General features: G+C 41.1%; 1 protein-coding gene across 1 annotated transcript in view; it reads right to left on the reverse strand.

Annotated features, from left to right (window-relative positions):
* The window catches only part of agps (alkylglycerone phosphate synthase), a 29,532-nt gene that overhangs the window by 2,091 nt on the left and 5,246 nt on the right, over positions 1–22,195 (reverse strand). The window contains exons 3-19 of the mRNA XM_037109923.1: positions 22,083–22,173; positions 21,868–21,988; positions 21,519–21,593; positions 20,420–20,491; positions 19,547–19,626; positions 18,103–18,183; positions 16,827–16,952; positions 16,433–16,541; positions 12,497–12,624; positions 11,905–11,956; positions 10,305–10,381; positions 10,104–10,216; positions 7,338–7,407; positions 6,122–6,183; positions 5,271–5,360; positions 3,092–3,191; positions 2,921–2,978 (exon numbers count right to left, since the gene is read on the reverse strand). Coding sequence (XP_036965818.1) covers positions 2,921–2,978; positions 3,092–3,191; positions 5,271–5,360; positions 6,122–6,183; positions 7,338–7,407; positions 10,104–10,216; positions 10,305–10,381; positions 11,905–11,956; positions 12,497–12,624; positions 16,433–16,541; positions 16,827–16,952; positions 18,103–18,183; positions 19,547–19,626; positions 20,420–20,491; positions 21,519–21,593; positions 21,868–21,988; positions 22,083–22,173 — 1,505 coding nt within the window. The remainder of the gene's footprint in view (positions 1–2,920; positions 2,979–3,091; positions 3,192–5,270; positions 5,361–6,121; positions 6,184–7,337; positions 7,408–10,103; positions 10,217–10,304; positions 10,382–11,904; positions 11,957–12,496; positions 12,625–16,432; positions 16,542–16,826; positions 16,953–18,102; positions 18,184–19,546; positions 19,627–20,419; positions 20,492–21,518; positions 21,594–21,867; positions 21,989–22,082; positions 22,174–22,195) is intronic.

Here is a 22,195-nt window from a genome sequence, read left to right on the forward strand (position 1 = left end):
TTTTTGATATTCATCTTTCACATTTTCTGACATTATCATTTCTTTTTTATATTAATGAAAGACTGATCCAAAAAGTAATAGCTTAACCTTCAAAGAACAGCTGCTTGCAGCCATAAATATCTATCATTCTAAAATGTTTATTACCTTTTGAACCACTAATCCTGTCAATATGTTTTTTAAAAAGTCTCTTCTTCTGTGGTCTCAAACATGTCCTGTTTGAGCATTCAGGAGCTCAGTAGAGAACATGATTGTGCAATCACGTTCTGCAGCACTGATTCGTCATAGAAACCCATGTGGTTTCTTCCTCTGGGTCAGCGGTTTATCTGAAAAAGTCACATTTGCTTTGGTGTCCTCTGTTATGATTTAAAAACATGCCTATTTTCATCTATATTGTCAGTAAATGCCATATAGAATGACAGCTTATCACTGAAAAACACAGAGGACAATATACTAAACAGCTGCAACTTGCTTATTCAATGTCATGTGCATATGGAAGTCTAAAACAACCAACTACATCTTTAAAAATGAAAAATAAGGTTCTTGACATTCTGTTGAGGTCACACGGAAAAAAACCCCATCAAATTATGACTGGCATTTAAAAAAAAATAAAAATCTGGTTAATTCATCCATTCTCAGACACTGCGAATATAAAAGTGGGACTTCAATGAAAGTAGTCATTATCAGAAGATCAATTAATCAAATAAAGCGAAGAGGTTTAGGTTGGCTACATGGAGAAGAAACTGAAAGAAACTAACTTTAACTTTGTCAGATCGGAGCTGGGTAAATGTTAACTTTTGGAGGTCACTGCAACTTCAAAGAAACAAGCGATATCTATATATTTCAAAACCCAAAAAGATACATTTGAGAAGCGAGCAGCTCAGAACAGGTGCTGCCTGCTGAGCAAACACTTGAAACCAGCAGTGTAATCGCTCTAGATTAGATATAGAGGCCTGGAAACAGGAAGGTGTGATGGGAGCGTTCACACGCCTCTCTCTGCATCACTAGCAGAGGGAGCTCTGGTGTTAATAGGCCATGTTGAGGGAGGGGACATCAGTGCACCGTGTTATCAGAGTCCAGCCGGGGGAACCCAGATGGGGATCAGCCATGAGGCTAGCAAGGCCCGTCTCGTGACAGAGTGGGGCAGACAGCGGGGTCACCGGGGACTCTGATACCACATGCACCTACAGATGGTGACAGAGGAACCAATCAGCTGCTGCCCAATAACTAAGAAAGTACCCTGCTCTCTCCCCAACCTCCTCCGCCTCCTCGCTCCTTCCTCCTTGTTCCACCTCCATCCCTCCCCTCCTCTCAGGAAGAGGAGAGAAAACAGAAGGTGCTGGGACTGCATCATTGCCTCCATCACTGTGATAATTTACACATCTATCTTGTCACATTCTCTCTTTTTTGCTCGCTATTGCAATCAATCTCACCAGGCTCGCTCTGTGCAGCTGAGACATGCAAAGAAGTGCAGGTAGTTATTTCAGAAGTGACAGATTTTTTTTTCTTCTTTTATAAATTGTCATATTTCTCTGGGGAAGTGCAGGGCGAAAGGTAAGGTGGGAACTTCACTAAATCAGGTCACTTTTCTGTCTCCTATGTGCAGTGACTTGTAAGGGTGGCAGAGTTCACGAGATCAGAGCTTTGTGGAGTCACAAGGGGAGGTGAAGATGCCTGGCACCCCAGGGTGGCCCCAACGTACAGAGGAGACCGGGCTGAGCCGCTCTCCCCCAGCTCCTCTGACAAATGGGGGTCAGGACTCGAAAGACAGGGTAAGGTAGCTGCCCCTGCTTTCCTGTGATATGGCCGAGCCGGAGTATTGGCTGATAGATGGATGACTCTCCTGGTGATAGATGTTCAACAACTCTACTCCTCTGCGACACCGGTGACCTAGTTAAAGAGGACACTTCTGCTAGCATGCACAACTAAAGACATAACTAAGCTTCTGCCTTTAAGTAAATTATAACTCCATCTTAAGTTAAATTTGTGCTTCTGTGATGGACAGCAGTCAACACATTGTGGTGTTCGGCTGAGTATTATGTCCTGCGGCGCTCTACACGCCCAGATTCCCTTACCTACGCCCACGCAGCACAACACTGACCCGCTGTAAACACAGGGCCACAAAAATGTATATTTCCTCCGGTGCCCTCCCACCTCACCATCCTTGACTACATCTGTTTTGTTTGATACACAAAACCCAGTGAAACTAGCTCCATTTGTCAAGCGCTGATTGTGGGCAGACAAACCCGCCTGTCTGCGCCCAGATAGCGAGCCCCACTGTTATTAATCACAATTACAGAGTGGGCCTCGCACACGGGGAGCTGCATCAATATCCCCTCCTCTCTCTCCCCCCTTGTCACCTCCCCGTGCTGCTCGGGGTGGCTGGGCCACCGTTTGGAGGTCAGTATACAGCCAGCGATAACGGTGGCATCATTTACCCCGGCCCCGCCGCCTCCTTTTTATTAGCAATCTTTTAATTTTGAACCCGTCCCTGCCTTCAGGAAAAATTGTGATTTAATATCGCAGCTGATTCACTGCATACTGTTTTTGACAGGCGTGATGAATAGCCTGAAGTGATGTATGAAAACAGCGAGGCGGATGGCAATATAGATAAGGCAGCCGTTTCGGTTAGCCCTGATGGGGCCCGGAGAGTTTGCCACGCCACCCTCCCTCTGCTCACGTTTCATTTGGTCACCGCAGAAATGAACAAATAGCCGAGTCAGAGCAATTCATCTGAGCCACGGGAACATATTTTAGACACTTGATGGAAGCAGTGAAAGATCTCTGGCCAAATGTGCATTCATGGTGCGACTGGCCGCCTGCTCACCAGCATGGATGAGCATGCTGGGAGAGCACGCGCGTCCTCTTTGCCTCTTTCATAAATTATAATCAAGGAATCTTGGAATTTTTAAGTTTGTATTACCTCCATGGTGATGTGACAAGCTCCCTCCATTGGCAAGGATCTCTTCTCTAGCTGCATGCTGGGAAACAAAAATAAAACCATGTTCAGTCATATTTTATAGGAATCATCAGATGTAATTGTGATGTATGAAAGGACAGGGCCAAGACATGATGTTGATGTAACTGCTCGTACCTCCACTTGTTCATACACGTGTACTGGATCACTGAGTCCCCTGTAGTTGAAGGCAAAGTAAAAGTAGACACAGGCACCAGTGTCGTACGTCTGCGTCACCCTGAAGGAACAGGATGGAGAGCCGTGTTTAAAAAAAGCAGAAAAAAAAATGTACATGAGTCCAGAGAGCAGCTTTTTGTCAAGGCGCTCCATTTTCATACAATAAATACTTTTTTTCCCCTTCATAATTGGAAGACAAAGTGAATCCGGAGGCCTGGCTTCCCCCAGTGAACCCCTGACCTCAATTCCATTCATGGTTTCCAGAGAGCAAAGCAGCGTGGACGCACTGTCACCTTTAATAACATTACATTATCAGACATTAAAAGGCCATCAAATGCTTTTACTGAATCATCCGAGCCTCATTTGTACTGCAGGTAACAGGATGACTCACTGACGCCTTGCGACAGCAAATGGATCAGATGTTGTTTTTAACAGAATAATGTGAATTTAAACTTGTTTTTTTTCTTGTTAACATTAAAATGTTCCTCCTGTTTGCATGTTTCCCTCTCTGGCCTTGTTCTCCGTGGAGGAGCAGAGTGCAGGGCCCTTGTTCATTTGACATGGCCCATCACCTGGCACGCTGACTGTTCTAGAGGTTAAATGGACAAATCAATCATGTGACAGACCGCAGCCGGGAAATGAATGGCTGTAGCATAATCAGGCTGAGGCCTAATCTGTCCACAATCGGCAAGCAGGAGCCTGGTGCTCCTCAACCAGCTCACCGTCTGTTCAATGGATCGTCCGTCTGTCCGTCTGCGTGGCTCTCTCTGACTCACAAGGGGTCGGGGTGGAGATCACAATATTTACAATTTGTGTAAATTTTTACATTTAAGCAAACTTTTATGGCGAATTGTGCAACATTAACAGGATAAATAATTGTTTTCTGGTTACAAACCCTGCGAATACAATAAGTATTGCTTCATATGTCTTATTCCTCTGTGCCTTAGAGCTCCATTATCATCCACAAATGATTAGAAACACATCAACGAGCCACTGTGCTGTACTGGGTTACTTACTCTTACAGACACTGTTGTGCTGTAAATATTACAATTTTTCAAAAACTTTATTACAGATTTAAGGCCTAAATAAAAGTCAAGACATTCCATTAAAACAATCCTCCAAATTTCATAAATTCTAATTAGAGCAGTAAATGTGTATTAATCCGTCTCTCAAAGTAATCCCCCACAAATGCTCTGTTTACTCCTATGTGTGTAACATTTGCTAAAAACTGCTCAGGTGGTTTAAAAAGAATAATTAAAAAAAGCACAAATGTGTGACCTGTTCTTAAAGATGTGTACCTTCATAATTAAAAAATGGAGTTTGGGCTGTGTGCTATAAAAAGGCAAGGAAAGTCGGAAAGTTCAGTATCAAAAGACGGACAAATATATCATTAGTTCAGGATTTGTTTACAATAACAAAGATAAAGAACGATGCCAACTGTCTCCTTACACATTTGAGAACTTTGGGTTCATTTTCTGGGCAAATAAAAGGTTTTATTGTGAGAAAAGTACAGAGAGAGTGTTAATTTGGTATATGTACATAAAGAGGGGACAGTTCATTTCAATCAGCCTCAATTTGCCTTAAAATATTTTTATTTGAGGGAACTCATTTCTATTTTGATTGGGAATATAATGAGATTAAAAATACGTGATGGAAGAAATCTTATTACAAAAATACATAATATGAGGAAGAAAGAGCAAATCTGTTTAGATCGGTTGGTTCCAGACAAAATGGATGTTAGCACCATCATGGAAAAATGTAAACAGACCAAGTCTTGGTAAAGGTTTAACAGGGCTGTCCATATGTATATTCTTAAAAAAAAGATTACTTATTCTGGCAAGTGGAAACAAAAGATATTTTAAAAAGCATCATTTTATTAACTATCTTGAGCACACAGAGCTGTTGAGTAAATTGGATCTGCAGTGTGAATTTGGAGATGACAGATCTGCTCCTCTGTCTGACATACGTAGGTGATAACAAGCTGTAGAAGAAACATTTTTGTCCTTTTTACCATCCACTTTATTTGAAATATATTTTATCTTCTTTAATCTCTTGAATGTGTCTTGTCTATGCCTGACTATTGATTGATTCATGATTGTTCATGTTTCTTGAAAAAAGTGGTGTTGTTTGCCAACATTACCTGCACGTAGATAGCGGTGGAAACTGCACTCCTTTGTCTTTACACTCTTGAATGATGCGTGCCTTCACATTCCGGCAAATGTCCAACACCCTGGACACAAAGTGAACAGAAGAAATTCATTCAAAACTGATGTTTGTGTATTCAAACATGATACTCATTCGCATTTACATTAAACTGAACTAATTATCGCTGCAAAATTATTACAATTTAGAAAAAGACACAAGGCCAGAAAAGAGGAAGGGGGAGGAGGAGAGAGACTTGACGACCGTTGTGGGAGAGGTTCCCACTGGTGTGGAATTGGCCGCCAGTCCTGAGCATGTGCAGCCATGTATGGAGTGTGGAGGATGGGGAGGAGGATGGGTAATGAGCCAGGCACATATGCTCGCCTCAGTGCCTGATCTCTTGGTCTCTCCCGTCAGGCATGTTACACAACACGGAGCTGTGTGTGCTCCTGGTTGTTGTTGTCGTGTGTGTGGAAAGGATGATGAAACCATGTAGAAAAATGCAGAGCATACCACATGCGGATGTGAGATGAATATGTGGTCCACATGCACAGATAGGTCTCTCCTACAGTGTGTATGTGTGTTTGTGTGTGCCAGTAATGGTGGGTTTATAGGCTGAGGAGGCAAAGCTTCCGCCAACGCAGAGCGCGTTAATGGGGGAGGGGGGGCAGGCATGAAGGTGAAAGTCAAAGACAGAGGCAAAGAGAAAATAAAAGAAAAAGGAGGGGAATCAGGAGTAAGGCCGAGAAGTCTCTAAGGACTGACTGTGTGGGAGGTGAGTGAAGAAAAATGTTTAAAGCCATTTAAATCAAACAGAGGAAAGGCTACAGTTCATATGAGTGTGTTTACCTGTCCCATGGCACAGAGGTTTCAAAGGACTCCCCGATCACATAGTAGTCCATCCCCAAGTCCTGCTCAGAATACAATATTAGCATTAGCAAACTGAAGGGTTAATGCTCATTCAGGAGATTTACTAGCACATAAGAAAGGAGGATAATGGCAAGAATCAGGTAATCAAACAAGTTTAAATGCACTGCAGCAGCCTGGCTACTGTAAAACCTGTAAAACCACTATTTCTCCACCGCCCGCAACACTGAGATGGAACTATGGCTCTCTGATTTTAACTCTACTGTGATAGAAATAGTGGTGCTTCAATATTTAGATCAACAACATACTTTGTAGTGAAAACACCAGTTTCCATTAGAGCAGGCTTGTGTCTAAACTGAATGCAGGCTTGAACGCATTGCCATGAAATATGTGCAATGTTAAAAATGTGTGAATTTCAGCAATGAGAAACTAACAAGTTACTGTTATCATCATGACAGTATCCGATTTTAAAGTACAGGATTATCATGGCTAAGAATATTTATTATAACAATATCATTATCTAGAGTGTGTTGCTGTCATCTGTTCTGAGATGAGTTTGTGCAGCAGTCGCAGCCAAAACGTTAGAGTATGGCAGTTTACTGAACATGGTGCATTCAGAGATGGCACTGTGTGCAGCACTCCATCCAATGCATTCCATTCACATTCCACTTTTGAAATATGTTTATGTTTTAACTTTTATTTTTCTTTCTACTTGGTTGATTTACACGTTGAGTCAATTTTTGAAGTGCATCTATGTTTATAGTATTCTTTAACTGCTCTTGATATCATAAATTTCTTTCACATTTTGTCTCATCCACCTGCCCAGACTAAAACAAGGAAAAAAAAAAATACTACAGAGAGCCCAGGGTAACCGGGTTACTCAAGTGTGTATAAACTCCTTTCTTATTTATACGATGATCAAAAAAGCCTCTGACAGGACCGACCTATGACAGCTCTCCATTGTCATTTTGACTGTGACCACTGTGCTCTCATGATGTAGACACCTCAGTGTTAGAGCCCCTGACAACAACTGTGACCAGATCAAATCAAAGACCTCTTAAGGTCACATTCTGCAGCCTTGTCAGTGCTCTTACTATCCTATCATCTGTCAGACTGCGACCTCCCCTCCCGCCCCACCTGCCCATCATCTCAGACAGGAAAAAAAAAAGAAGAAAAAAAAGCCAGAGGAGTTACCCACCCGGAGGTAAGCGATGACAAAGGTCAACATGTAGCCCCTCTGCCCATTGTCCTCTCCAGCTGCCAGGCCGCTGGAAGCAGATAACAGGGTTAATATTTAACAGCTCTTTTCTTTTAGCTTTGTTGGTCGGAGCGCCCTCCTCACAACAGCTGCCTGGGAGCCTGTCAATCCAACAATGTACAGATCAATGAAGCTATGCTCTGCGCATCGCCACAGGTCAGCCACACATCCATCACCTGCGGTGGGTAATCAAATTTTCATCTACCACCCAAACTAATCAGGCCAAGCTCATTACAAAATCACTATATTGATTTTCAGCCTTCTTCCTGTTTCCCCAACACCACAAGAAAATATTCGCCACAGAACCGCACCAATCCATCAATGGCACTTGATCTGATGGGTGATCGTGATTTATTTGAAATAATGCAATAAAGCAGAGGATGCTGCATGTAACTGACAAGCTTCTTATGATTTAATTGCTGGCTATTACGAGGGCAGAGCTCCAGCTACCTGCAAGTCTGGGCACTGGGCCAAACAGCAACACTAACAGTAATATATGATCAATGGGCTTTACTCTGGAAGAAATCACTGACATGGCCCAGTGAGGAGCACTGAGGAACTCTGGTTTGTCTGTTTAAGCGTGTGTTGTTTATATTACTTACTAGAGCCCGATGTTGTGTACATCAGCAAATATACACACATTTTTTTTTTTCATGTCCTTTGTATATCAGACAGCTTAAACAGCAATATTGTCTTATAATATTGGTCAATGATACATCAGTCAGGCTCCAATATTTGTATCACAAAAGGATATTGCAAATATAATTCTCATCTCTACATTGAAAAAACCCTATTACCAAGGTCCCATCCACAAGTTTCCTTGGAGTCCTGACTGATGAAACTCAGAGCTGAAAGAGTCATATTTGTTTTTGTTCCCAATAAAATGTCCAGATCCATTGTACTAATCATCAAATGTCATAGACTGGTTCATCAGAAGTGTTTATTATCTCTTTAGCTTAATTTACTTGTGTCTCATATATTGCTAAATCAGTTGGGAAGCTGCTTATCGCACATGTGTTCACAAGATTCATATTTTGTAGAATCCACATTTAGCAGCAGGGCTGATCTCTTAAGTCAAACAAAGGTGTGGATCAGTTATAATAAAATTGCATTTCAGTCTACTTCTCTCATGAAATTCAAATAAAGGCTGAGTAGCTGTTTGATTTAACAAACTCAACTGTCCAGTCCAATCGTTTCCAACTACAATAGACTTTTAAGTCCTCTCTTTCTTAAGGAGTTGAACACAGTATTGAGCCTTATTGTCCTTCAGTATTGAATACACACACATACAGTATAAAAACTCACCCTTACTCATAACCTAAAATACACACCCCATCACATATTTTAATTTATTTCATATTTTTGCCATTTTATGTAGCCTTATGCTTGCTTTTTGTTCCTTGCTTGCCTGAGCTTGTTTCTGTGGATTATTTTACTTTTTTGCTTATAATGTGTATTATGGTGAGACTCCTATAAGCCTCTCTGGGTTTTCTAATTCTTCCCTGCACGATCTACTTACTTTATATTGATGTTAAAATAAATAATAAAAAAAGGATAAAATGAGCTGTTGCTTCCTGATCTGTTGGTATGCCGTTTGAATGATGGATGAAATATACCAAGAACAGAGTGGACATGTTTGCATCAATATGTTTAAAATCTTTTTGCTTGGGAGATTCATTTGAAAAGGCAAATTGTAATATAAAAATGTACATTCAGAAATTAATTAAAAGGCTCATGGTTTTCCTCTTTACTGATATTCAAGTAGGGTTTAACAGATTTAACTTGAACCAACAGCTCTTACTCCCGTGATAAAAGCAGATCAGAAAATGTTTTGGTGACAGGAAATGAAGAGAGGAACAGAGGAAAATACAAGCTAAAGGCTCATTTTTTGTTTTAAAAATGATACAACAGCAAAGTAAGTTTTTCCTCACAACAAAAAAAACTTTTTTTTTTTTTTAAATATACAAAGTTAACCAATTTTATTAAATAAAACCAAAAATAACAAAAACTAAGTTCAGAGAGAATATGTGGCATTTCCATGTGTATTAGACAACTATTAATGTTGTCAAACAAAGTCAAACCATGAACACTCAATGTGTAGAAACATCTGGCATCACAGCCACCTCAGAATCACCAGTAAACAATAATTCTTGATCACTCACTTTCTCACTTGGTAGGTTTACGTTAAGATGAACTCATCTATGAAACTATTGTTGGAGGTGTAAAACAGGCAGAGGATAGAGAGAGCATCCCTCCTAGGCTGACAGGTAAACTGATTGCCATCAAAACTCTTCATTGATCCGTTTAATGATCAATCACAACAGCGAAGCACTCCCAGGCTCTGTCCTCTCGCCCTGTGCTGTCCTGAGGGGAGCTGCGCCCTACTATCACCACCCACACCACACCTACTTTAACACAAAAGCCTGCCTGACAGGAGGACATCCACAGGTGATCCATCAATCCACACAGAGACAAACTACTGAGTGGAAGGCCATGTCTGAGGTGTGTAACTGTGCTTCTCCATCCTTTTCACTGCTACTACATAATGGTTGGTTAAATAAAGTGACATCGGGGCCTCAGGCAGCTCCCCATCATGCTCAAAGTCACACTAATTGGTGCTTTGTCATTTCTGCACCCAGATCTGTAACTGATCTTTGTGGCATGCGTCCTTTCAGACAGGAAGAAAGAGAGAGGACGACTACTTACCCAAATTTAGCAGCGATGTCATAAACCTGCTTCTCGTGCTGCAGGACCTTCTCGCGGTCTCCCTCAAAGAGTAGTGTGGCCACACACAGGCGGTTGGGGTCGAACCCTTTGAACTGGTGATTTAAGGAGTGAATTAATCTTTCATGAAAAACACTCAGGGGAAGCAAGCGGCACTGTTCAGCCTAATTTAATTCTTTTTACCTTAGTGATGTAAAATGTCTTCAACCCGTCCAAAAAGGATGTGAAAATCGAAGATACTTGAGGCTTCAGGGCGTGACCTGTGAAAACATCAGATAAGAGTCAGCTCTATCTACTCTTAAAGAAGTGGGCCTTAAAAAACGGATCATTTTCTTTCACCCATTAGTCATAGCCTGCTTCTGCTCGCATCCTCCAGCATTCTGAGAGGGCAAGTGAGTCAGATTTATTTGGGGTTTCAAACAAAAGGAGGAAATATAAATGGTAACATTTGAATAACTTTACAACTGGCCAGTGGCTGCCAGCGACAGCGACTATAAATCAGAGGCTTTCCGAAGGGAAGTGGGGTTGACACAGCGATATCCGTCTTCCTCACCCACACTTTTTGATTTATTCCTGATCGGACGCACAAAAGCGCCTGTGGACAAGCGAAAATGAGGGGCTGGGGCCAATGGGATGGTTATCAATCACAGCAGGGAAGTCACGGGTGATGTCGCCGAGACTTAACAGTTCATTTATTTCCCCCCATGCTCAAGTCTCTTCATCACTTAGTGTCCTAATTGTTTCCATTCCAAAATTTGATTGCAGGTCTTTAGGTCTCTCGCAGCCATCATACTCGTTAATTAAATACTCAACATCCAGAGAGAGAAAATTACACCTACACTGAATTATTTTACTTTTAACTCTCCCCTCTGTGGTTTAGTTGCCTTTTTTTTGGCATATATCAACACAGGCTGCTACTGACTACAACAGTCTCATTATTCATCTTGTGCATCAAGACAGGCTGTGCTAAATTGTACTTGTAGTCCTGTGAATACATCAACTCTCCTTACTCAACAGCCGACATGATTAAAAGTGAGGACAAGCCACTAATAAGCCCAAGACGGTATCATAGAGGCATGAGTTTTAGTTATTAGTGAAAAACCTGGTCGCTTCATCTTCCCTACTTAATGCTAAGAAGTGCCTACTCTGTGAAAAGTGGAAATATACGGGAGATAATGAGATCCCTGGAGACTGGGGAACTTTACAGAGATCTCTGGCAGTGCCAGATGCATTCCACTAGACCTTAAGAAACAACATCATAAAATTTCGATGTAACAACTACTTAATTTTGGCCAGGGTCATTTTTCATCTTGCTTCAATTCGTTGTCTGTGTGTGCAGCTATTCTGCTGCAGAAATGATAATCAATTTAACAATTCTGTGCTGTAGAAGGTAAAATCATTGCGTGCTGTACCGTTGCCATTCATTGTTCTTCTCTCAGGAGGTATATACAGTACATCAATGAAAAAACAACTCACAAAAATACAGTAAGACTAAGTAACACATTTAAACTCGTAAATATGATTATTAGAATGCTGCTAGTTAACTGCTTGCCTCTTGATAAAGCTCTCTGATCAAACCTAAAGGTTAAACTGGGGCCTAAAAAAACACTCCCTGAAAACAAAAACCAGGTCAAATAAAGTCCTACTTGTAAGTTAAAGGTTAACCATAAAAGCACCCGGAGGGCTTAAATGAGAGTCATGTTTCTATACAAGGGAGAATGACAGCTGTGATATGCTTTAAGTCTACACTGGCCTGTATTATTAATTATCAAACAAAACTTACCAAATTTAAACTGCTCATTATCCATGAGACGTATAGATGCTGGGGCACACCTCTGAAAAACAAAAGACCATCTATATTAGTTTTACTGAGCAATATTTCCTCCCCCCCAAAAAAATACGGATACAATAATAACCTGCTTTTCATAGCTGATACCAATAACATAACTGATAATTCTACATTTTTCCTTATTTATTTTTTTCTCAGAATATAAAGACTCAAACTTTTTTAAACCACTGTAAAAAATATGTCATACATGTACCATTTTTTCTGTACCAAGAAGAAGATTAGATCATCCATCCTTCTCACCATCAGTGAGATGGTTGCATTTTTAGTATGTTAGCAGGGATAGCTTAGCTCAGACTGGTAGGATTTTAACAACACATACAAACAGTCTAAACATTTTGTGAGATTTTTTTGCTGCATGTAATGGCCAGATCACTTTTCAACAAGTAAAGTGATGACCTGAAAGTGCTTATTACAGTTTGGGCAAACCTCCAACACACCCAATAAGCCTCTGGCCTTAACCTCCTTCTGAGGCAGGGGGGAAGCAGCAACAAAACGCAGCGTATTTGGAAAGAGATTAACAAGTTACCTGTTTGGCAACCTCTCGCAGACAGGCAACTCCCTGCTCAAAATTAGGGAACACCACAGAGCCGTATTTCTGATACTCTGGCATGGGACGAATCTTCATCGTGACCTCAGTGACCACACCCAGGGTTCCTGTGGAAAATCACAGTGAGAGATTCTGAGTTTAACAAAAAGGAGCAAACCAGTTCCCACAATTTATATGACCTAACCCCCTCCAAGAGCGGAACTTAAGACCGTTTTACTGGGCTCTGGTACATGTCCCGAGGGTCCTTTGGGTGACCTTCGTCTCACATTTCACCTAGTATATCTGGTTTTCTACCACACACTGGGGGACAACTAAGATTTATCAACTTAAGAGCATGAGGAAATAAAGCAGAGCTCTATCAAAGGCTGCGAGGCTAACAGCGGCAACACATGTAGGTACACCCAAATGTCTGGCTGACCTTATGAACCTGAAAACTGTCAACCATTAGCTGCTGCTGCTGAGGGAGTCATATTGCCTGTGTAACAACCAGTGTCTATTCGACCTTACACAGCAAATATGTCTGGGAAAAATAAAATAAACTGCAAATATCATTGCAAACTGTAGCTATGGGATGCCATCCCCCAAGTCACATTCATTTTATTCATCCTAACCCCAAAGATGCTGAATGTTACCTTCCTAACTGACTGACTTCATGAGCAAAGTGTCATTCTCAGATTAAGAGAAGAAAATTATAATTAGGAAGGCATAACATTCTTTAAGAGTATTTTACCTCACAAAAAAATCAACATAAGCAACTATTCATATAGAAACATCTGGATGACCAAAACAAACCTTGTGGCTTGCAAACTTTGGCCTGGGGGCCCCACTTTGGGCAGGGATGGATTAGATTAATTACAAATTGTGAACATCACAGTGACATTTCATCACCTTTTCCTTTAATATTGCAAACAGTTGCTTATTTACACATCCATCAGCTTCAAAGCAACAGTAGAATTTATTCGAACTTGTCCGACAACCTGGTGAATGTACATCCAATATTCATTCAATTTCAGCTACGATTTTTGTCTCTCCGACTCCTGTGGGATATATTTAGCTCTTTAAGTGCTAAATGCTCCATTACTATGTTCCCCAGCTAATCGCTGACTCTGTCTGTCTGTCATTTAGTGCTGAGAAGATAGTGTTCATTGGGTTTTAAGAGCTTTTTCATCTAAAACAGCTGCCTGCTGTGGCTGAAAATACTATATAAATTAATCGTATTATTCCTTCTGTCTTATGCTTGTTAATGGTATATCATCTCTTTGTGGTTTGTAATGACTAACAATGAGCTTGATCCAAAAATAGGGCAGAACAGAACAGAAAACGTTGATCATTTTTAACTAAATATATTAAGGTTTAAGACAAGATGTAACAAAAAATTCACTATTTTCTGATGTGTTACCTGGTAAAACACATAATCAAACCAACAAGAGGATAATGTGAGTTGCAGACCTATTTTCATGTTTATGAATTTTAGCCCGTGACCCAAACCCATTACCGCCCCGGAGCCTGCATGTTCTGTATTTCTCTCTCCTGAATATAGCCTGCTCCATTAGGAGCCTGTTATGGCTGTTAATGAGCCCTCTAACGTGACACTACATGCCACACGCTGCTCCCTAGTGGCCCAGTGGAAAACATGTGACTCCATTAGGCCTCAGCCATGACAGGCCCCTCCCTCCTGATAGTGTGCAGGAGGAGTGAGCGAAGGAGTGAGGAGGAGGAGTCAGAGAAGCAGAGAGAGAAAGAGAGAGAGAGAGAGAGAGAGAGAGAGAGAGAGAGAGGGAGGAGCTAGAGTGAGAGGGGGAAAGGGGGTGAGTGAATCACTGAGGAATAAAGGAAACAGCAAAGGTTAGAAAAACACTCTCTTGAGGATGATTGCAATGCAATGAAATGAGTGAGTCCATTTTTACTCAAACTGTCTTCCAGGAGAGGGGCTATTCCTAATAAAGAGTCTGAAAAGCTTTTGAAAATACAAAAAAAAAAAAAACGTGTTGACCATTGTGAAGCCACCACATTAGAATCAAAGAATATGCGGCCCTGTGCATTAAATTAGCGCCGGTTGGCTTCACTCACCTACATTACATCCTCCACGGTTGAGAGGATATTTTAAAAGAGAAGGGGATTATCATTGATTATTCCAATCATTCGTTACGCTGGTTGAAGCAAGAGGGAAGAAAATACTTTGTATTCAGGCTACTTCAAGGTCAGTGAGATAGTGGGACCTGGTTGTTTTGCAGTGAATGAGACGCTCCAGGTTTCACAGTAATTTCTGATAAAATGGATGTGTTCCACTTAACATGCAGAGCGTGGTGGTTGAGGGTTTTAGTGTGGTGCCTTGGTGCTGCTGTTGTTGTGGCCTGCTGTCAGACTGCAGGATGCTGTTTCTGGGGTGAGGAGGTAGATAATTTTAATGAGACTGTGCGGTGGTGTGACCTCCGAGGTCCAGGTTTAGGCCTCCCAGAAGTGCATACACTCCCAGAGACGTGTGGTCCTGTCCCATCTCTGTTACAGCACAAGCTCATTTTGTTGACACTACCTACTCTAACAAAATGCTTAGGAAATTTTAACTTTTATCATTTGCCTTCACTTATGAACTAGACCTCTTATAAAGATTCAACCTGCTGTTGGACTACAGTTAGACACCCACAGTGCTGGATGTACGTTGAGCTTTTCTTATTTTATTCTCAAAATTACATTTATTGGGGTTAGGGGTCAGATGTGGTGATATACATTCTAGAAAAATAATGTTTTTTTTTAGGTTATATACATATATATATTCATATCTTTATGCTGAACTGCCTTGCTTTTGTGAAAATTTATGTTTGTATTTTTAACTCTATTTAATGATTTTATCAAGTGAACTGCACAAATAGCCCATTATCAAGGAATCATACCAGCATGCTTCAAAATAAGGCGAGTATTGTGAAGTGTTAAATTCTGCATAATTTAAGAGCAGACTGAAGCTAATACTTCTTTACAAATGAAATCTTAAAAATTACTATTTTGGAAATAGGTACACTCTAATAAACTTAACATGTTGTGGACACTATCATGATGTCTCAGTTATTCTACATGCTTATACACGATATATATAAACAATGAGAAAAGGTTTGATTTTAGTGGAGTTGTTAAATAAGCTCTCCCTCTCACTATACTGCACAGAAACACACAACCCCTCCTGGGTAATATTGTAGTATGACGCCCAATTGGACTACTGGGGATTTTATTATCAAAGAAAGAGACATAAAACACTGGTTAAGTTTTGACAAGTGCCCTGTTGTGTGTGACGTTTTCACTGCAGTGAATAGATAATGACTGATTTTCATTTTTGGGTGATCTTACCCTTCAACATTCATGCAAAATAATAATCATTCACTGCCAACATTACCATTAATAATATTTACTAATAATGATACTTTCATGATGAATCCATGAATCCATTTGACTCTGATCTTACATACGGATGCTGTATTTCAATAAGGTATTGAAATCCCTTCTAATGAGTACAAATGGAGATTTCTGCAGTGATCCCAGTCCAGTCAGGGAGCAGATTGCTGAGCTTTGTAGGGCGAATATAAAGTTTGCATCCACAGCTGTTTAACATAGCGATGCCAAGAGTCTCTGAACCTCCTCATTATGTAGGGAGAAACTGGCATATGGCAGTATTCTCAGTGGGCATTCACAAGGACAGGGCGCTGCAGATGGGGTGGGGAGGACACTTGCTGGTTCCTAACTAACAACCCCTCCAGATCACTCTTCCACCAGAGCTAGTTAATATGTAAGAAGCCCACAGCATGAGAATTGTCCTGATGTTACTGTTTTATCACACAGACCTGGAGACATGCACACAAACACACAAAGTCACACACAGGCCCACATGCTCGGGTGTGCTTAGATCACATGAGAGAGGGAACAAACCTTCTGAGCCCATGATGAAGTGGTGAATGTCTGGCCCTGTGGACATGCGTGGGCCCTGACAGCTCTTTTCAATTACCCCTCGTGGGGTCACCATCCTTATGTGGATGACCTGTTCAGACACACAACACAACCAACACCTTTTAGAGACAAAACAGTGGTTTCACTTTCTTTTAAAGATTCACAAATGTTGAAAAATATTATATTTTTGGTGTTATATGTACCACAAGCATGAAGGCATTTCATAACTGATACTTTGATTGCTGCAAAGGGCAAAGTACATTTAATCTGCTAATAATTTCCTTTTCTAATTATTGTGCAGTGCCTGCAGCCTTCTGACTGTCCAGCATTTTGAACAAACATGAGCAGGTAGGAAGTGGGAGGGCCTGCGACTCACAAGGTCCTCAATGTTGCCGTAGATGTTCTTCTTCATGCCTGATGCTCTGGTTGCTACCCAGCCCCCAAGGGAGCTGAACTCCATGGAGTCAGGCTCATGCCCTGTACAATAGCCGCTCTCATTAAGCTGTTGAAAAATGAAAGAGAACATGCACTTGTGGTTCAAATTCAAAGGGAGCCAAATGTATTTGGAAAACGAACATTTTAAACCCACAAGAATGTTTTAATAACAAGCAAAAAGAATGAGCATGCAAAGGGAAAAAATAATTGCAGCTCTGCTGCTGAGAGTTTCAATGCTCTCGTTTTGCTGCAAAGCTCAAACTCGGGTTTTATGGCATTGCAGAATTTTACTACCGCCTAAAATAAACTGAGAGGAATAAAACAAAGAAAAGACTAAAAGAGAGATTGGTGCATTATTTGGTTAGCACAAGATTACATGTTTAGGCTTTTTTAATCTATTCTAGTCGAAAATTAAAATGAAAGAAACTTCACTTTCACATGTTTATGTAAATCTGTGTGTTGAAAAGAGACTATGTCTTAGACAGTTTTGATGGAAGATTTCTGCACATTCAGCTTCCACTGCCCCACCCAATCCACAAAATACTGCAAGTGACTTCTTGCCACATGGCCATAACAATGTGACAATGCACTTTGGGGTCATTTTCAATACAAAAAACCCCTTTGAGCATCCAAGCAACCTTCATCAGATGTACCATCCCTCCGGCTTCGAGGAGACTGTGTAGGTCATCAGGATTCCACACATTCTCCTTAAGATTGCATCTTTAGGCAGAACATTTAGTAGTAATAACAATAAGGACCTTAAAGTACAACAACAACCCCCACCAGAGGCACAAGACCGGGGTTAAGTCGGGCCTAGTTTTATCACAGCCCTCCCCTGGAAGGCAGTTTATAATGCAGACCCATCTGCTCCATCATAACGACACGGTCTAAATGCAGAGGTGGGGTCTGCTTTAGATGCAGCTCACGCATTCTTCTACATCAAATGCCTGCTCCTTCTCCATTTTTCTGAATTAGCTTGATGGTGCCATCTGCTCATGACCGCCGCCTCACTCTGTAATCTCTCTCCTTCAGCACTCTGCTCCCGTCTCAAACTCCTTCCTAAACCCTTTTAGATCTGCTGAGCAAAGAGCACCAAGGTGAATGAGCATTGGGCAACCTGCATATGAATGGGTAGCACAACGCAATTGTTGGTCCAACATTTACAGTAATGCGGGCTGGTTCAGTGGGTGAAGACGGAAAACATGAACAGTACTTACCAATCTCTCCAAATCCTGGCCAACGATGCCAGCTTCAACGTGGGCAGTTAAATTTTTCTCATCAATCCACAGAATGCGGTTCTGTGAATGAAAAACAAACAACATGAGTGAGGAGGTCATAAAACATTCACTTCATGCCAACTATGGAATTTGTTTCATTTATCTAATGTGAAAAAACGCCATTAATTTCAGCCAGGTTACAAGATCTTAATAGAAAACCTTGTGTATCACCATGTCTGTCCTATGACATTAACAATACACTCATCAGCAGTCCATGGAAGCAGTCCCCTGACAGTTTGCTTACAATAGTGGAAGTTTTGTCCTTCTAGCCTGACGGTCACATGTCTGAGGATAAATGTGTGCACAGGGGCTTCAGGACGGAGACCATTTCCTCAAGGTTAAACTCAATTTAACATCTAATTCCAAATATATGCCTCGTATTTGGGCCGCTGAGCACATGGCTTGCCCCTACCTGCAGGAGGTCATTTCACACCTGCCATCAATTATTCTCCAGAGGTAGTAAACTTTATGTTCCAGCCACACTGCTCCTTTCATGTGCTTCCATTTGAGCCACATCACCTCCGACCCCTGACACAGAACACTGGTCAGTCGCTGGTGTCTGTGGCAACTCAGTGACTAGCAGCATCCAGACAGCTTATATGTCGCCTCTGTGTGAGCTTGGATCAAAGGTCTGTACTGTGCTGCAGAATGTATTCACCATTTTGCATCAGATCCAATGGAACCTCATGTTCATGGTGAAGTGCTTGGTCTCTCTTTTTAAAATAGTGGCTGCTACAACAGTGACGCATTTATCATCCTAAAAACAAAAATTAATTTATGACAATTGGCGGCAATTAATGCTATTTTTACGAGACAGAAAAATGTTAAAAAAGCAAATTTTCACAAGGTGATTTTTTTCAAATGACTCATTGATATAACATGTAATACTTCCTATTAAATTACAGCTATACAGAACAAGAAGAAAAATGTTTAACTGTGTCACTGATAAAAAAATATTTTTCAATTAAGCATGCTGATTAAAAAAATTAGAAAACAGGTGCTCTAATTCTAACATGAAAATCTGTCCTGGCATATCTTTTTCTTGACTCATCTTGGAGAAACATTAAACAGAATTTAGCTCTGTGGTCTTACTCGAAGTGGTAGATGGTGATGGCATTACGCATCAGTGTAACATGTAATTATGTTAATGGCATATTCCTTATGGTGTCTCCATTCTGTAATTCACATCTTTATACATATATATTAAAAGTGTACTTCTAAACATTTATGACAGAAGAAAAGTCTCTAAATCTTGATCTAATGTTTTAAAGTTTCACAACGATATAATTTACTCAACAGTATTAGTCTGCATTAGATTTGTGTTTAGTTTTTCTTGTCATTAGTGCAGATGAACTCTTTTGACTCTATACAGTTGTTTACGTACCATCTGTGAAGTGTCCAGAGAGATAATGGAGCGAGTTTCCTCTGGGGGGCACTCAAGGGCACTAGAGACACTAGTCCCTCCTGAGTGAGAGAGAAAAAAAAAACAGCAGTCACAATAGGGGTTACAGTAGAGAATGGACCACGTGATTATACTGTACACACTGTCCTTGTTCATGATCTTAAACACAATCAACACTTTAAATGTGAAATGTGTCTGCAGCTTAGTGTAGTGAGTATATTAAAAAAAAATCAAGCGATTTACAGCTTTTTAATACATCAGAAAGTAGTTTGGAGAAGATGCTGCAATGTGCATAAATGTCTGCACTGACAGATATACAAACTACAGAAAAGAAAAAAAAAGTTTGCACAGTGCAAATATCCTCATTCTTCTTGAAAAGACTTGAGGCTTTAGGATTTACATTTATGGCTTACATCACTCTCGCGAAACCAGTTGACAAACTAGTGCAATGCTACAGACAATAATTCCAGTCATTTTGTCTCCATGATGCAGCTAACAGAAGTGAGTGACAGGAGACATGCGTGGGTGATAGAGAGAGGTATGATAGAGGTCCGCAGGCTGGAAGTGAACTGCAGACACTGCGATTACATCACATCCTTAGATAAGACGCTCAGAAGGATGTGTGCTAAGGTTTTCTGTTGCTCAAGCACAAAACACACACAGCAAGATGCGAAATTCAGTCAGCAGTTCAGTATGTTATTTAGTAGATTAATTTATGAGGCAAAATGAACTTCTCTCGCATGTCATGGGTATAATGTTATATTAAAGTACATTCAAGGCAAATATACATCTAGCATTGTATACAGTGTGTGACAACTAATTATGTTGATTAGAGGCATTGCTTTCACAACTCACCTCCATATGGTATCACACAAACATTGTGTTTGCACGCCAGTTCCACAATTTTCACAACGTCATTGTGGCAGTCTGCAAAACATAGGATATCATTTGGAGATTAATGGTCATCAAGAAAATGTTTTAGTTTATTGTCCTCCTGCATTGATAAATTAAGTAATCACTTAACAACCAACAGTGGGCACAAGGCAAAAGAAATAAGAAAACCGCATATAGCACCACATGTATACAGAAGGCAATAAATAAATGTATATGTGCTGAGCCGTTTGAGCTGGGGGAGCGACAGAGTGGCAGGGTGTGTTTTCATCTGCCTGGGGCTTTCCTCAGGCGGAGTCAGCCTGCATGAAGCTGCGCTCTCAGGGGTGGGATGTGCTGGATCAATACAAACTAGTTTTGGCCAATCACAGAGCCCACATCCATTCACACTGGAGCAGTGAGCGAGTGGGAAGAGCAGCAGTACCTTCCTACGTAGACGTGCTTGACCGGCCTCAAGTGCTTTTAGAGGCGGTGAGAAATGCCTGCATTCTAGATATTTTTGCCATCCAATTAAACACATGGCTTCTGCCTGCGGATTACAGTTCAACAACTAAACCTCCACTTAAAAAACACAGCTTGACTTAGGGGGACTACTGAGGAATGTAAATTATATGTGAAAATATCTATTAGATCCACAGCAAATGAGAATGTATTTGCAGTCGGGTTGGTAAAATTCAAATTTGGTGCTGGCGTGGATGAAACAATACGTACAGTTGCTTGGTGATTTGCTGCCCATTCGGGATGCTGCTAATCAAGTTTCAACCATCAGTCAACACTCATTTGCATGATAAAATAGTGCCAGCCATAACAACAGAAAACCAATCTCGGAATCATAATTCATGGGTGTACTGTGGTGGGCCAGACCGTGGTGTATTGGGTGTCAACCGTCCTCCCCCTGACGCTTCTTATTAAGCCTCCACTCATACATATTAATATCCCTGCCTCTGCAGAGATTAACCCTTTAAATCACCTAAGCCAGTAGGGGGGGATCAGCGATACTACGTGGGAGGAGAAAAACAAGGAGATAAAAACACGGAGATGATGACACAGCTTCTCAACTCACTTGGCCATACCACCATGTCTGGAACGCGACCAAATTTGCCTTCCCGTAGAGCGAAGATCTCGTGTAAGCAGTGTCCTGGGAGAAAACACAGGAAAGAGATGACACAGAATAAGAACACTGTTGCTATTTCAAAAATCAGACAAAGTGGGTGATGTTTTTAGAGGCTGACCGATACTGGACTATGGAGCTGATGTCGATATGTAATACAGGCAGGTATTTTACAGTTTATCTTAAATTACATCAGTGCATTGAAACAGCACACTTCACTATATCAATATTGGGCAATAATATAAATCAGCCACTATATTGTCCAGAAATATCCAAGAACTCTCCTCCCAGAAAGCCTTACCATGGGCTCGAAACACCCGGTCCTCTGCGTCGTGGGAGAAGGGAATACCTGTGGATTTCAGTTCCTCCAAGAAGGCCTCGTTCAGTGTGGCAGGCTGTACAGCGCTGCTGGTCAAAAGGGGCTGAAACAAAACAGAGTCAATGTGGTTTTGGTGACTGTGACCAAGACTTTGTAATTCAGATTTATTTGTTGTGTCTTCAATTAATGGCACTCACTGTTGCAGTAGTTTTATGCTGCAGATTGGCTCCAAATGTGCCCTCCATCCAGTCTTTCAGACCGGGAATGATCATACCACTTAGTCTATACCTGCATTGTGTAAAACAGAAGA

Source organism: Acanthopagrus latus, chromosome 9 (genome assembly GCF_904848185.1).
Source record: "Acanthopagrus latus isolate v.2019 chromosome 9, fAcaLat1.1, whole genome shotgun sequence".
Taxonomy (NCBI): Eukaryota; Metazoa; Chordata; class Actinopteri; order Spariformes; family Sparidae; genus Acanthopagrus; species Acanthopagrus latus.